The sequence below is a fragment of the Solanum dulcamara genome, chromosome 10 (assembly GCF_947179165.1).
Source record: "Solanum dulcamara chromosome 10, daSolDulc1.2, whole genome shotgun sequence".
NCBI lineage: Eukaryota > Viridiplantae > Streptophyta > Magnoliopsida > Solanales > Solanaceae > Solanum > Solanum dulcamara.
In genome coordinates, this window is record NC_077246.1 from 6,777,299 (window position 1) to 6,794,812 (window position 17,514).

Sequence of the window (17,514 nt, forward strand, 5' to 3'; positions counted from 1 at the left end):
CTATCAAAATCATACTTTATGTGAGTTTACAAATCTATTGAAACCCATATTGTTATAAAAAACTTTGATTCAAAAATCGAGTAAAATAGTTAACTCCGAGCTATTGAAGTCAAAACTAGAAATTGATTTCAAAATTGGTTTACCAATATGTAAAAAGCTGATGCGCTGAAAATCGGCTAAATTCAACCACAAATCAAACTTTAAATCAAAAAAATATCAAATTTTAGAAATTTAGGGCAAAATTCCTCAATTTCTAACACCCAAACGCAGAGTAAATTACTAACAAATTGACTAATAAATTAGTGAGATATTATCAAATACAAAATTAGATTCTTATTCCATGATCAAATCGAGCAAAATCCCTAAAAAGTTACCCAAATTCGAGGTTCAAAACTCCCAAAATCGATTTTACAATAATGAAATCGCTAAAGGCAAAAATCATTATTTTCTGTTCATAGATTTCCTCATAAAAAGACTATGGGTCACCTCTATGATCTTGTCACATTATATCATTCATTGTATAAGCGAATGAATTGTATACTTTGGTTTCATAACATAAATAAAACTTTGGTTTCAACACTCAGAAATCATTCGAAACCTTTCAAACACAAATTAATAGTGCAAATTGATCAATAAACATGTCTTGGGCCTATTAAAATCATTGAATCATTGATCCAAGGTCATCTTGACCAAATGTTGATCGTGGTCAGCTCTAGCTCATTCCAAAAGCTAAAAATTAATTCAATGATCCAAATCACTTAGAGAACCTCGGGATCAGTGCAAATCATCCAACCAAGTCCTAAATTATTCTTCAAACATAGTGAAATTCCCAAAATTCAAATCTAACCTCGTCAGTCCAAAATATTGACTTTAGTCAGTTTTTCAAATTTCAAAATTGAAAATCTTTTTCAAAATACATCGAATTACCTTGAAAATCATGTCACTCATCCCCACTCATAAACAACTAAATAAATCTATGAAGCGGAGACAAGAGAAACAATGTAGAAATCATAAAACAATCATGAGTGCAGCTAGCAATTTATTTTTCTATTGCATGACAATTTTACACCCTCTGAACTTTCAGATTCATATTTGGGAATTCCATTTCCCCTTGGATGACCCCAATACCAGATTCTTTTGCTACTAAAAAATGTGAAAAATCGACGGACAAAATCCAGTGAATCCGTGGATTTTCTAAATTTATTTGTATATCTATTTCCCAACAATTATATATTTATATAATCGACTGACGACCCTCGATTATAATAGAGATAGTACATTGATTTATTTTTTTCCACGGAGACATCATTTTCCGATTTTTCCTTACAATTAAGAACATCTGTCCGTCAATTTTTTTGACATATTTTCAGTGGCAAAGTTAGAAAATTTATTAAGGGTGTTCAAGATTTAATATATACGTATGAGAAATAATTTTTCACTTATTACTTTGTACAATTTTCTATATACATAATATGATTTATAGACAAATGATGTTCGACTGATCAGCCAAAGCTATATGTGGCTACACCACTACCTATTTTTAGTAGTGTTTCATCTTACATTAAAATGATCACAACGTTTTGTAGGAATGTCCAAAGGGTAATAAATGACTTACACTATTAAAAATTAGATTCAAACAACTTTAATTTGATGCATTATCTACAACACAACTCATTATACATAGGGAGTAGTTATCCTTTGAAGATAGGCTCATCTAAAACTTTTTAGTCATGGTAAAGTTGCCATCTTGACTTGGTCTTAGGTCTAATCTCTTTTTGACCCTAAGTTACTTACAACACACCTTATATACTTATCATCATGTTGAATTAGTATCTACTATTCTATTGGTCCATAAATATTATTGGCACGCAAACACAATATTTTTAATATTGTTATATTGCCAACGTGCTTTAAACTATTGATAACTTGAAGGATCATATTCTCACCTAACTTATATTTGGTAGTTATTGATCATATGGTGACGATTAACTAGTACTAGTATTAAGACTTTTATATTATTAAGTTTAGACGTATAAATTGAAATAGATAGCGTAATTAAAAGAAATATAAACTTTGTCAAAGACATAATTTCATTCTCACACGTGAAAGCTGTGATGGGAGTATCAGATATTTTATATGTGAACTGTGATTATAAGAAATGGCATATTCAAAAGATCATAGTCAATGTTTTGGCCAATCGCCATTCTATGACATTCATAAATAAGTCAACCAAAACTTTTATTATATGGAGTGTTAAATGAGCGGATTGAGCTGAATTTGAAAATGTTAAAATGAATTGAGTTAATAATAGATGAGTTATATTGACCCACTTAAATGTTACTTGGGCAAGGCGAATTGAGCTAAAAATTAGGGACATGGTGCAATCTGAGTAGAGTACCAATCCAATTTTAAAATGGGTTGAACAAAATGGATCAAAATGAACCCAAATAATAAAATAAGTGGGTTCTTAACCAGCATATGTCATCATTTTATTGGCTGATTTTGCCATCTCTACCTCTATCATTTTCAGTGCTTATTTTATAGAGTTAAATGTATTTGATTTAGAGGCAGAGTTAAAATTTTGAGTTTATGAATTCTGAATTTTAAAACAAGATAATTTTTTAGATTTTGGCTAAATTATTTGTATATAATAAATAAATAATTTAATATACATACCTGAGTTGAATCAAATTTATTAAATTCTTTTGAATCCGTAATCGAAATCATAGCTCCACTCCTGATTTGACCAAACTTTTAAGGGGAGTGTTTGAGTAGTAGTAGAAGCTATTCTTGTCACTACTCAAATCTGACACTAAGTTGTGATATGGTACCTGATAATCTACTATTCATGAGGCCAATACTAAAAAGTCTAATTTCCAAAGATCCAATAGATTAGTAATTTCTATGGCTGCGTCCATTATAAGTATTAAGTTCAATATGAAATTACATGACATGACCAACATGGTGGCTTGAGGTTGTAGGTGAATTGAGACTGTTAATTGTTATGGCATGCTTTAAAGATTCTAGAGTCAAAAGCAAAAATCTAAAATATTCAAATCAATTAATTCAAAATCAAACTTAAAAAAATTCAATCAAATCCAAACTCATTTAAATTAAATTTGGATTGCAATTTCTTTCATTGAAAAAATTAAGTAGACAAACCTAAATTTTATATCCAATCCGAATTGCCCTAGCCACAATAGTGGAACTTATTGGTGAATCTAAAAATTCTGGAAGGAGAAAATTAGCAGCAAACATAGACTGGTAGTTGTTGCATATGTACTCAAACAAATGCCACCTTCTGATTGGTGAGCTATCAAGTGTGACATTAAATCATCCTATTCGTTTGGAAAATGAAAGCTATATTTCTCCAGCATGAGCTAATGCATGCATCTAATAGGAAGATATAATGCATAAACACAATCTTTAACTTGGTTTCATCTAATATTTATATTTGTATAAATGAAAATTTAAACTTGTATAAAATTGAGTAGGTAGATACACACGTCTTACGTGACATATACAAATCAATTCGAGTGTATCTCACACGAATTGCCACATAAGACGTGTGAGTCTACTTGTTCAACTTTATCCAAGTTTAAGTGTCTACTTGTGCACACCCAAAGTTGGAGGTCATAGATGTCAGTTGAGGCTAAGTTAAAGGGCACGTTTATGTATTATGCCTAATAGAAATGATCCAGAATTTGAAGTTTATGGATTCTTATCATGATTTCAAACTAGTATACAATAATAGTTGAATTCATAGTCAATTTTTTATAAACATTTAGTGAATATTTTAATACGTAGATTAAGTTTGAGCAAAAGCTATTTCCAACACGTAACCTGCAGGATCCGCCTCTGAATTAAAGTTTGAGCAAAAGCTATTTCCAACACGTAATCTGCAGGATCCACCTCTGAATTATAGTTTACTCTACTAGCTAAATTAGAGGAAGATTCTAGTGGTGAATATAATGTATATAATTCAAAGTATAGTGATTCGACTAATTAGAATTCGCATTGCCACACAAAAGAGGAAGCACTATTACAAAAAGTTTCTTTATTTCTAGTACTCATATTTTCGAGACCTTTGATTAATGGTGAGTCTGGGTGCAGAGCTGAAGATAGCAGTGGTGAAGATATGGGTTGTTGTCTTACGTCCATAGTTATTCAGATTTGCAATAAAGGTGGCAGATTACATAAGGGGAGCCATGTCTAAGATTGCCAGAATGAATTCTTCTCTCCACTCTGTTTATGGTAATCACCAAAATGTTCTTATGCATGTATATTACTAGTATACCTTGTATATTCCTTCTAATTAGGTGTATGTACAACAATGATTGTGCCTCAATACATATTATGTATCAAATAAGTATTTTAGGTTGGAAACCTTTTTTTAAGAAAATACATATTTTTTCAGTATGTGATTGGATACAAAATATATTATAAATGTAAATTACTATAGGTATAGAATAAGTGATAACTACGAGACTGGAGCCAAAGGGTAATTTTTTTTTTTGTAAAAATTTCAAAACGACGATTGATTTTAGGATGTAACCAAAAGGGTAAAAACACACCCTAGCGTGCGGCTTTCACTTTTTTAGTTGACGGAGTTAGTCAACTATTAAAGTATGTGACTAACAAGTCGCACGACAGGATGCGACTTACAAGTCGCACCACAGCATGCGACTTACAAGTCACACCACAACATGCGACTTCCTTTAGATCGTGGGCCCAAGTGCCTCTTCCCACCCCCACCCCCCACACCATTCCAACCCCCACCACGTTGCCCATCCCCAACCCAAAAATCCTTTTTATAATATAGGTGTTACATTTTTTATAAAGGGAGAAATTGTGTACATGAAAGGTTGTGAATAAATGTGAATAAATGGTAGAAGCTAAAGGTTTAACAATTGAAGTCATCAAGAAGTGGAAAATGATAAGTTGTAACATCTAACCATGCATTTGAAATAGTTTAATTGCCGTTATTGATTTAATTTTAAAAGTTAGTAAAAGTATTTTTAATTTATAAAAAATGTAACACCTAAATTATAAAAAAGATTTTTGGGTTGGGGGTGGGCAACGGGGTGGGGGTTGGGATGGTGTGGGGGGTTGGGTGGGGTGGGAAGAGGCGCTTGGGCCCAAGATTTAAAGAAAGTCGCATGCTGTGGTGCGACTTGTAAGTCGCATCCTGCTATGCGACTTACTTTAACGGTTGACTGACTCCATCAACTAAAAAAGTAAAAATCGCACGCCAGTGTTTGTTTTTACCCTTTTGATTACATCCTAAAATCAATCTCCGTTTTAAAATTTTTGATTACCCTTTCGGCTCTGGACTCATCATTTGTCACTACTTTGACATTTAACAAGAACTCAAATCACCCCCCACCCCCTTTGAGACGTAACAAGTATTTGGGACAAAGAGAATAAATATCATTTGTCACTACCTTGATATTTAAAAGAATGAGATAAATACGGAAACTTCTTCTTAGATTTGGCTTCGTAATGATAAGAAACAGAAAAATGGGACATTTCTACAATCTTTGAGTAAAGCAATTAATCTATTTCTTTGTCACACCAATTCTCATAAGAGCAACATAAGCCAAGAACCTATAACCAAAAAACATAACAGCCAATGCAACCATTGAGATTCCTTTACCTCCAAGCCCTATAGTCTTTATTGTAGGAAAATCTTCAATCAGGCACGTCGCGTTTATGCCACATGAATACGTTTCCCCTGGACTATACTGGGACCCCAACAAGAGCTTGTACGTGTACTGGCTAATTGATAAGTACTTTATCCAGGAAATGAACCACGGGACATGCTGAACAAAGTACCCTCCAGCTAAGGTGAACGATAGAATGATGACTGAACCGAGTACAGTGGCTGATTCTTGGTCCATGATCATTGCACCTAGAGCTAGTCCGAGGCCTTGGGAGACTAATACATTGTATAGGAGGCTAAATAAGGTAGAGAAAAAGTTCCAAGCGGATGGTTTTAGGCCAGTCATCCAGTATGTTATAACGGTGAAAATAGTTGGAAGGACTAGCTCCATTGGAAGGTCACCTACAGTCCTAGCCATAAAGTACGCGGAGAGTCTGTACATGCCTGATGATCTTTCTTTCTCCAACATCATCCTCTCTTGTGGGAAGGTAAAAATAGCTTGGAACATTGGAAAAAATGCCCAGAAATCAGTGTAGAAGAACATTAGCCCAACCTACACCAGTTAACAAATGTGATTAATTTGACTTCTAATTATTACATTGTAAAAGAGTTTTTTACACTATCAGATCATCTAATTAAAAATAATTACATGTCTAATTATTTCATTAACGAGGAGAAGTATCGATTACCTGATCTTGAATGTTGTTAGATTTCCACCATAACAATCCACACAAGAAAGCCACAACCAAGACTTCTCCAACCTTGAGACTAGAGAAAGACTCGTGTTTTCGTTCTTTCATCCCTCTTCTCAATAACACTGAGAATTGCTGCCACCATGTATTCGACCATTGATTAGATTTCTTCTCATGTAATTTCTCCACAACCTGATGAATGTCAGATTCTTGCAATTGCTCCTTCAAGTTCTCCACTAGATTCGTTTTGAAAGCAGTTACCAAAGTTTTCTTGATTGATGTTGGATCTTCTATAGGAGCATCTAATAGTACGCGAGGATCGTCTGATAGTATACCTAACATATTAAATCACATCAGTTTAGTAGTCATCATACTGTTTGCCTATAAGATAACATACATCATGAGCGTCTCAGCACAACACGATAGGATAATGTTAGTGGCAGAGTGGCCTTGCTTCCATGTTCCATGATATTTGGCCCTTTGTCACACTGATTCGTAAAAGAAAACAAAAAGTCTTCATACATGAAATTACTATCTATATACAGATGAAACATACCATTTGAAAGATCCAACAAGAAGTCTGAGGGGTTCATAGCAACTAGTGGGGAAAATCCGATGCCTGAAAAATATCCCATCGCATCTTCTCCCCTGCCAAAATACAGGGGATTTCCTTCAGATATCAGCAACACTTTTTTGAACAGGTAAAACAGCCTACTCGAAGGTTGATGTATCGTCAGCACAACCGTCCTGCCACCTTTTGCTAAATCCCTTAAAGTCGACACAATCCTTAAAGCTGTAGTAGAATCAAGCCCTGATGTTGGTTCATCCAAGAACAACAAACTCGGATTAATAAGCATTTCTTGTCCAATACTTACCCTTTTCCTCTCCCCACCGGATATACCTCTCAAAAACGGACCTCCAATGATAATATCCTTGCATTTTGTTAAACCAAGTTGAGTTATAATCGCTTCAGCATGATCGTTTTTTTCCTCAACCGTAAAAGTTTTAGGCAAACGAAGGAGAGCAGTGAACACGAGAGTTTCAAACACTGTAAGGTGAGGATAAAGAACATCATCTTGAGTAACAAAGCCGGTGTTACGATTCATGACATTGGAAAATGGCTTGTCATTGTATGTTATAGCGCCTTTGAGATGTCCATTGACAAGCCTGCCTCCAAGTCCTGTTAGCAGAGTTGTTTTTCCACTTCCTGAAGGGCCTAATATCGCCAGCATTTCACTCGGAAACACGATCCCCGAGACACCCTTCAAGATTATTTTCTCTTCATTTGATTCAGGGGAATTCTTGAAACACCTTTCTTTCATGAGCTTAATCTTGTAAACAACATTCTCAAACTGCAACATCACCCAAACCATTATATATAGCATCTTCGAGGATAATATTGACAAATTACTCTTTAATTAATGTCATTAACTAACTTTCTTAAAGGGTGTATCATAACTCGAAAATTCATTTATTTTGAATGAAGAGAGTAATAGATAATCACATGTGAAATATCACCAACAATTACTATAATGGAGTAATAAGTATTTCTTCAGGTCTTTTCGAGCCCAATTTACTTTTGTTAGAGAGCACTTTACTCCTAACATGAAACTTCCCGAGTGACATCAAGTAGAAAACAAAACAAAAAATCAGATGAAATATTTTAAAGAATTACCTTAAGTGTGACGGGACGATTAATGTTGTTAAAAATAACTTCAATTTTAGAATGATCAGTGTGTTGATTCTGTTGTTGGGACAGTATATTCTCCATCTTTAATTTTTCCATGTTTAAAACTCTTGTTCTTTTTCTACTTTAACTACTACTTGGGGCTCTCTATTTAATAGACTTTAAAATCAAGACTTCTTTGATGACTTCTTTTTTCTCTCCTAAATTCTTGGGAATACATAAGGACTGATTGATATGTAGAAGCAATCGAGAGTAATTAAGACTAGTTTACTAAGCGAATCATTAATAGTTCAGTTGATTGATTATCTAAATTTTTACTTCATTGGAGTGGTTCCGTCTCATTTTCAGTCGTTTTAGCTCAAAGAAATTACTCACAAAATAATTGTCACTTTTAGGAATTGAAGACCAAAGTTCATGACAATTATTTCCAACTACTCAAGCTTAACATTAAAGAAGTGTGCACAATAGTAGTAGCAATGATATTAGTGATGCACACAAATGCATAGATAACCTTATTTTGGAAGGAGACTCTTTGTTGAACAAACTTCTGTTGCAAAGTACTTACTTTCTTCTAATAAAGTTATGCTTATCAGCCACTTAATTATATCTCCTTATATTTATATTTTTTGATGAAGAATCTGCTTAGTACTCCCTCTGTTTTAATTAATGTGACAAAGTTGAAATAGGCATAGATGCTAGTGGCATAATTAGGATTATATTAACAAGATTCAAATTATAAAAATGTAAACATATAAGAAACTAAGGGAATTCTTGAACTTTATATATTTTAACTTAAACCACTTTGCAATACATTAGCTCCGCCTATAACGGGAGCACGTTGTTTAAAAAAAAGATTAAAAAAAATAAAGCTATAATCATAATTATGTCATAACAATTGTATGATTATAAAAAACGAATTAAGAGGGATAAAATCTTTAGCTTTAGATAACCAATTATATGATGTTCTTTTCACTCTTGAAGTAAGAAATCTCTTTGACTGTTTTTTTCTCTTAGTGAGTTCTTTCTCACGTTGGTCACCAAACTGAACATATTTTACTATTTGTAGATAATTTTATGATTAATTATGTTTAAATTAAAAAGCATAAGAAGTTGACACAAATATAGAGTTTTACTTGCAATTTAATTTCTCTATCATCGTAGAATAACTATGTTTGGCCCAGTTCGCACACACCTAAACCTATTCAATTGGGTACTTGCTATCCTTCCAACCCGTGTAAGTACTAGATAACACTGCCTAAAGGTTTAGGCAGTACTTGGAGAGAACTTAAATGAGTGTTTTATTGTCTCTGCTAGATGAATTAACCTTAACCACCAAGATTTTCACCCCTTAATGGGCAAATAGGCCATACCTCAATCTCTATTGGAATTTGAACCTTTACCGTCGAGGTTTCACCACTTCGTTGTGTCTACATTTACTTGGGAGTAGTTAAGCAAAAGATAAAACAATGTAGTACTAGTAAATGTTTCCCAAACTTTAGATATATAGTCTAGAAACCAAATAGAGTTGGATAAATTGCATGTTCTTTGTATAACACCCTAACAAATAAAGAATTTAGTGGCAATTATTTAACGACAATAATATAATTGCCGCTATATTATATTTAGCAACAATAATAAATATAGTTATTTATAGCCAACACTTTATATGAATATTGTTAAAGACTTTAGCGATTCTAGATGTAATGACATGAACTCAATTGCCATTAAATGTTTTTGCGGCCATAAATATTATAGCTAAAAGGAAAATCTATTGTCATTAAATGTCTCTTTTGTTGTTGTTGTAACATGGCTAGCATATCTCAGAAGAAAACAAACCAAAATTGCAAATGGAACACTTCCTACAATCTTCGAGTAAATCAAAATCTATTTCTTTGTCACACCAATCCTCATAAGAGCAACATAAGCCAAGAACCTATAACCCAAGAGCATAACAGCCAATGCAACCATTGAGATGCCTTTACCTCCAAGCCCTATAGGCTTTATGGAAGGAAAATCTTCAATCAGACAGGTTGCGTTTATGCCACATGAATACGTTTCCCCCGGACTATACTGGGACACCAACAAAAGCTTGTACGCATACTGGCTTATTGATACGTACTTTATCCAGGCAATGAACCTCGGGACATGCCTAACAAAGTACCCTCCAGCTAAGTTAAACATTAGCATGATGACTAAACCGAGTGTAGTAGCTGAGTTTTGGTCCATGACCATTGCACCAATAGCAAGTCCGAGGCTTTGGGAGACTAATACATTGTAGAGGAGGCTAAATAAAGTAGAGAAGAAGCTCCCCGCGGATGGTTTTAGGCCAGTCATCCAGTATGTTATAATGGTGAAAATAGTCGGAAGGACTAGCTCCATCGGAAGGTCACCTACAGTCCTTGCCATAAAGTACGCGGAGAGCCTATACATGCCAGATGATCTTTCTTTCTCCAGCATCATCCTTTCTTGTGGGAAGGTATAAATAGCTTGGAACAAAGGAAAGAACTCCCAGAAAGTAGTGTAGAAGAACAGAAAGCCAATCTGCATCAGTTAACATATGACACCAATTACGTCGTAAATAGAGTTTTTTACACTATTAGACCACCTAATTATAAGATAACTACGTGTAAGGTGTAGCCGTTAATAGCAACCTGGTTATAACAGGTTAAATTACACTGGTTAGGTTAAATTCTTTATACCAATTTTATAATAACAACACACACCCGGTGTTATCCCACAGATGGGGTGGAGAGGGTGAGTGTAAGCAGACCTTACCCATACCTCATGAAGGTAGAGAATATATACCCATTTTATACCAGTTCAAAATTACAGAGTAACGATTTACTTCACGTAAAATTAACAATTACCTGATCTTGAATGTAGTTAGATTTCCACCATAACAATCCACACATGAAAGCCATCACCAAGACTTCTCCAACTTTGAAGCTAGAGAAGGACTCGTGTTTTCGTTCTTTCATCCCTCTTCTCAATAACACTGAGAATTGCTGCCACCATGTATTCGACCATTGATTGAATTTCTTCTCATGTAATTTTTCAGTAACCTGATGATCGATAGATTCTTGCAACTGTTCCTTCAAGTTCTCTGCTAGATTGGTTTTGAAAGCAGTTACCAAAGTTTGCTTGATTGATGCTGGATCTTCTCTAGGAGCATCGGATAATACACGAGGATCATCGGACAGTATACCTAACAAATTAAATCACACCAGTTTAGTATCTTTCATCATACCGTTTGCCTAAAAGAGAACATATATTCTGAGTTAGCATTTAGAAATGTACGATCGCGAAGATATGGACATGTTTTGCATCAAAGGATAATTAACCATACAAGTCATAGAAAAGTCAATGGAAGTCCAGTACAATGCCATGGGGTATTGTAAATAGCAGTGGCTTTGCTGACGGAGATTCAGCCCCTTGTCAATCCGATCAAATAAGTGTCACTACATGAAATTTCTATGTTTAACAAAACATGAAATTATACTATGTATAACAAATGACTTGAATTAACCAAAGAAGGATAGATAAACATACCACTTGATAGATCCAATAAGAAGTCCGATGGATTCATAGCAACTAACGGGGGAAATCCAATGCCTGAAAAATATCCCATTGCATCTTCGGCTCTGCCAAAATACAGGGGATTTCCTTCGGATAACAGCAACACTTTGTCAAACATGTAAAATAGCCTACTAGAAGGCTGATGTATTGTCATCACAACCATCCTGCCACCGTTCACTAAATCTTTTAACGTAGACACAATCCTTAAAGCAGTAGTAGAATCAAGCCCCGATGTTGGTTCATCCAAGAACAATAAACTCGGATTGATAAGCATTTCTTGCCCAATACTTACCCTTTTCCTCTCCCCACCAGAAATTCCTCTCAAAAGCGGACCTCCAATGATGCTATCCTTGCACTTTGTTAATCCGAGTTGAGGTATAATCGCTTCAGCATGACTGGTTTTTTCCTCAACCGAAAAAGTTTTAGGCAAACGGAGGAGGGCAGTGAACACAAGTGTTTCATACACTGTAAGGTGAGGATAAAGAACATCATCTTGAGTAACAAACCCAGTGCTACGCTTCATGGCATTGGAAAAAGACTTGTTATTGTACGTTATAGCGCCATCTAGATGGCCATCAACGAGCCTACCTCCGAGTCCTGTTATTAGAGTTGTTTTTCCACATCCTGAAGGGCCTAATATCGCCAGCATTTCTCCCGGAGAAACGATCCCCGAGACATCCTTCAAGATTATTTTATCTTCCTCTGATTTTGAGGAATTCTTCAAACACCCTTCTTTCACGAGTTTAATCTTGTAACCAACATTCTCAAACTGCAAGAACACGCAAAGCATTATCCTTAGAAAATAAATTGAAGAGTTTAACTTCTATACATAATACATTCAATAATTTTTACACAATCGTATCCTCTAAACTATGTAAGGCCATAAAAAATGGAATATAGGACATGTTACACTATCTGTCAATAGGCATTCGAAAGTTATGGTCAAGGTTGTATATATTAGGCATTTGAAAATCGAAAATGTAATTCAAACATTGGAAATGAACACATGGTTGATTAGTATAACCGAAAAGGGAGTTTTACTCCTAGTATTAGTTCAAAATCAAAACAAAACACTCCAATTGAAAATCAATTGAGGATTTGAAATGCTTTCAGAGATTATGGAGTGACGAAGACGAGATAGCTATCCTTCAAGGCAAGCTCAAGTATGCATTCATGAAGAATGTCAGTCTCATGAATTTCTTTTGACATTCTTCGTGAATGCATAATCTATCATGTCTTAGAGGATAACTATCTCGTCTTCCCTACTCCACAATCTCTTAAAGCAATTCAGATCTTCAGTTGACACATGTCTCGGCTCTTTGAGGCCGTTTGGATTGGCTTATAAGCTGTTTTCAGCTTTTTTTATTGTTTGGCTGGCTAACTTAAAGTCATTTTGTGCTTAAAATAAGCCCCAATAAATAGTTGGGTTTATTTGGATGAACTTATTTTAAGCAGTTTATAAGTTGAAAACAGCTTATAAGTCAAAAAAAAAGTTGGTTTGCACCTACTTTTTTTTTTAACTTATAAGCAGTTTTCAACTTATAAGCTGCTTAAAAATAAGTCAATCCAAACAGGCTATGTCAGATTCTTGAAAGAAAGCATTAGGGACCTAGTTCTTGACCTTTTTTGTGATAGCTTTTGGTCTCTAGGGTTAGGTTTTGGGGTTTTTCCCCTTCATATGTGGATAAAAATTACCTAAGAAGGTAAACATGTGATATGTATTTACTATACACAACTAAAATTTAAAAGAATTACGATTTGTAGCTATAGTTAGGGTATTATAGCAAATTTCTCTCTCTTCTCTCCCTCTCTTGCCTTTCTCGTCTCTCTCAGCCCTCTCTGGCTCACCTCTCTCCTCTTTCTGCCCTCTCTCTCTCCTCTCTCCTCTCTTTATCATACAAATACAAATGGTAACAGTCAATGCTACAAATATAAATGGTAATAGTCAATGATACAATGCAAATGATAACAGTCAATGATACAAATACAAATGGTAACACAAACACACATGCTAACACATAAATATAATAACACACGACAACAAATGAATACAAATGCACATGAATATAAATACAATTTATTACGAATTACAACAACGATACAATTGTATTAATTAATATATACAAATTGTATTTGGATACAAATTGTATTAGTTTATATATACTTGATACAATTGATTTGGATCAACGAATTGAATAAAATAATATTTGATACAATTGTATTCATTAATAAAAATCAATTATAACAAGTGTATTCGTGATACAATTACCGATCACATATACCATTATCAAAAAGATATACAAATCAATTCTACATCTCTCGCCTCTTTCTCAGATTCGCTCGCCTCTCTTCCCCTCTCTCAATCTAACTCGCCTCTCTCGTTTTAACGATCCAATCCGCTAGTAATATTGTCTGTTTTAGGTCTATGTCCGCACAACTTTAAAATATGTCAGTAGTGTGTTAGGTTTGCTTACTTATATACTCAACATCTCTCTTTTATTTTTTCGATGTGGAACTTATCTTAAATTGAAGTGTCACATACACCCCCTTCTATGAACTCAGTTTTCTCGCTGAGATTTACCCTCATCGCATGAGATTTGCCTATACTCAGTAATGAGGTATGCCCTGTCTTATGGTCATTTGCCTAAACTCAATTGAACTTTGACCCATATTGACAAGGCTGACACTAGAGTGGCTTTGATACCATTTATAACGGTCCAGCCCGCTAGTGATATTGTTCGATTTGGGCTTAGACCCACAAGACTTTAAAATGCTTCATTAGTGCGTTTGGTCTGCTTACTTTTATTCCCAACATATCTTCTGTGTTTTGTCGATGTAGGACTTCTTATCTTTACTCCTCTTATGGATTCAGCATCCTTGCTAAGGTTTGCCCCACCACATGAGATTTGTCTAGACGCTGAGGTTTGCCCTGCCTTATCAGGATTTACCTAAACTCAGTTGAACTTCAACCCACATTAACAAGGTTGACTTTGGAGTGGCTCTGATACCATTTGTAACGGTCCACCCCGCTAGTGATATTATTTGCTTTGGGCCTAGACCCCCATGGCTTTAAAACGTGTCATTAGTGTGCTAGGCCTACTTACTTATATACCCAATATCTCTATTGTGCTTTTTCAATATGTACTTCTTATTATAAGTTGGAGTGTCACATTTCTCCTTCTAGTAGGTAGTTTATTATACAAATCAATTATATTTGTATTTATGACACAATTATCAATCAGATATACAAATCAATTGTATATCTCTCACCTCTCATCTCTCTCTTAGATCTCGCTCGTCTGTCTCCCCCCTTCTAACATGTAGCTACGAATCGTAATTATAAAAACATTAGCTAAGAAGCCTGATTATGTCTTTAGTGTTAGCTATTTTTAAAATTTTCTCATAAATAAAAGCCCAATTTAGATCGGCTCACTCTTGTCCATAACCCCACTGTTGTTTAATTCACTATGTGATAATAAGTACTCCTTCAGGTCTCAAGTTCGAGCTCAAGTTAATAATATCAAAGTCAGAAATTTTACTGAAGGGTCTCAAAATATTTTTTCTAAAAAAATAGACATACCTAAGAGAAAGAAAAAAAGAGAGGAGTCCAAATAGAGGCGGAGTCAGAATTTGAAGTTTTATTGATTACTAATTTCAATTTCTTTTCAAGTTACCAGGTTCTAAATTAATAATTTATATATATTCAATAAATTTTTAAGACAAATATAAAATTTGAACCAAAGTTATTAGGTTCAACTGAAATCACAACCCACTCCAAGTGGAAAACATAGCAGGGGACAATAATGTAACTCCAACCCCTTCCCCAAAGTGGAACTTCTCGAGTAAGTTATAATATATCATCTTGTTTACCAGAAAACCCTAATGTAGAACTTCTCGAGTAACACCAAGTGAAAAACAAAACAAAAAATCATATGAAATATTTAAAGAATTACCTTAAGAGTGACGGGACGATTAGTGTTGTCAAAAATAACTTCACTTTTAGAATGATCAATGTGTTGATTCTCTATATTCTCCATCTCTTGTTCCATGTTTAGAATTACTTGGGGCTCTCTATTAATAATACTTAAAGATTTCAAAAATCAAGAAAAATTATACATGAATTTTATGAATTTCTTTTTCCTCTAATGAATTCTTGGGAATACATATATGGACTAATGTATAGAGGCAATCGAGAGTAATTAATATATAGTTTTAAGAGGAGTATGACTAGAAACGTTAGAAACTTTATAAGCAAATAAAGATTAATGAGTAATGGTCAAAGTTTGATTAAATTTGATTTTTCAAATCATAATTTATGTAAGCATGAATAATAATGTTAGTTGACCAAAATATTCTTCAAATATTGAACGACTCTAGAAACGTTACAAGCAAATAAAGATTAAAAAGTAAAGGTCAAAGTTTGATTAAATTTGATTTTTCAAATCATAATTTATGTAAACATGAATAATAATGTTAGTTGACCAAAATATTCTTTAAATATTGAACGATTTATATATCTTTATAGTCTAATTCTACCATATATTTTTTTGTAATTTGGAAAACTAAAAAGTATCACATATTGAAAATAATGTTTTAAACAAATGTTACTTCTAAACGACACCTATATATGTATATCAAGATTTTTTTTTAAAAAGGACAATCAAGGACAAGTAAATTTATCCCAATTAAGGAGGACTCAAATTTACTATTTTTTTAAAGTGGCAAAGACTAAAATTTACTGTTTTTAAAAGTGGAAAGGACTACAATTTACTATATTTTAAAGTGGCAAAGTTAGTATTATTACCAAAATTCGCATATGATGTAAATCTTTTTGAATGTTTAATACTGTGAATTAATAGGACTAAGAGCATGTTTGACATTCTGCTAAAAATTATTTATTTTATTTGATCAAATTTCATGATCAAATAAATATTTAAAGAATAAATTTTTAAATTTGATTCAAAATATATAATTAAACACTAGCTTAGTAAATAAAACTTTAATCTTTTAATTCGTGCGTCGTGCCCATGCAAGCCCTTTTCTTCTAGGGATATCAGGACTTGCTAAGATTTCACCCCAATCCTTTCCTGCATTTTTTACGAGAGATTTTTATTTTAACATATAAGAGATCTGTAAAAGTCATTTTCTTTTATTCAAATTGTGAGAAAGTAAGAGATCTCATTTTCTTGTTTTTTTTAACAAGCAAATTTATTCATTTTTAAAAGTATTTTTTTTTATTAAAAGTGTTTTATAAAAAAAATACGTTTGAAAAGTAGTATTATATATTTGACTAATCAATTTAAAAAATAATTTTTTAATACTAGAATAATAATTTGTGTTTAACCAGATTCCAAAAATACTTTTGAGCAATGCTATTTTTTCAACTTCTCAAAAGTAACTATTTATTGTAAAATTAAAGTAAATAATACAAGAATACTATAAGAAGAGAGTAATAGAAATAGAGAGACAAGAAATGAGAGCTTTCTTATTCTTTCAATTGTTCAAGCGTATCCAACTTCATTCTTAATACCTCTATTTATAGGATTACATTATTAAACCTTGAGAATAAGGACATTACTATCCATAAAGAATATAATTAACCTAGGAGTTATGGTCATCCAATTAACCACATTATCAACAACATTACTATCCAGAAAGGAGGAAATTGACCTAGAAATTATAATCATCCATTTAACTACCAAATTATGGAGGGAATTAACTTATGAGCTATGATCATCCATTAACCACCAAATTATTTACAACACTACTACTCTTACTACCCAAAATATTTTCTTTTTTTTAAGAGCCGCCTCAATTCTATAAAATAAATAATATTTAAATAATATGTATTTTAAATTTGCCAAAAACTTGGTCAAAAAGACTATCATTTCCCATTC

At 33.4% G+C, this 17,514-nt stretch overlaps 2 protein-coding genes across 2 annotated transcripts; both read right to left on the reverse strand.

The window, feature by feature from the left end:
* Positions 1–5,461: 5,461 nt before the first annotated feature.
* LOC129870977 (ABC transporter G family member 9-like) lies at positions 5,462–8,155 on the reverse strand. The gene is made up of 4 exons (XM_055945846.1): positions 8,030–8,155; positions 6,911–7,706; positions 6,352–6,689; positions 5,462–6,215 (listed from the first exon to the last, which is right to left on the reverse strand). The coding sequence occupies exons 1-4, from the start codon at positions 8,138–8,140 to the stop codon at positions 5,559–5,561; spliced, it is 1,902 nt and encodes a 633-aa protein (XP_055801821.1). The 5' UTR covers positions 8,141–8,155; the 3' UTR covers positions 5,462–5,558.
* Positions 8,156–9,925: 1,770 nt separating this feature from the next.
* On the reverse strand, positions 9,926–15,666 carry LOC129871609 (ABC transporter G family member 9-like). The gene is made up of 4 exons (XM_055946567.1): positions 15,571–15,666; positions 11,591–12,386; positions 10,909–11,246; positions 9,926–10,582 (listed from the first exon to the last, which is right to left on the reverse strand). Exons 1-4 carry the CDS (start codon positions 15,664–15,666, stop codon positions 9,926–9,928), a joined length of 1,887 nt encoding a protein of 628 aa, XP_055802542.1.
* Positions 15,667–17,514: the final 1,848 nt, after the last annotated feature.

Coding starts and splice junctions, on each gene's coding strand:
- LOC129871609 (XM_055946567.1), bottom strand. CDS start 15,666: ATGGAACAAGAGATGGAGAATATAGAGAATCAACACATTGATCATTCT. Junction 12,387..15,570: donor ATCGTCCCGTCACTCTTAAG/GTAATTCTTTAA, acceptor GTGTTCTTGCAG/TTTGAGAATGTTGGTTACAA. Junction 10,583..10,908: donor CTAACTACATTCAAGATCAG/GTAATTGTTAAT, acceptor TAACTGATGCAG/ATTGGCTTTCTGTTCTTCTA.
- LOC129870977 (XM_055945846.1), bottom strand. CDS start 8,140: ATGGAAAAATTAAAGATGGAGAATATACTGTCCCAACAACAGAATCAA. Junction 7,707..8,029: donor ATCGTCCCGTCACACTTAAG/GTAATTCTTTAA, acceptor GTGATGTTGCAG/TTTGAGAATGTTGTTTACAA. Junction 6,216..6,351: donor CTAACAACATTCAAGATCAG/GTAATCGATACT, acceptor TAACTGGTGTAG/GTTGGGCTAATGTTCTTCTA.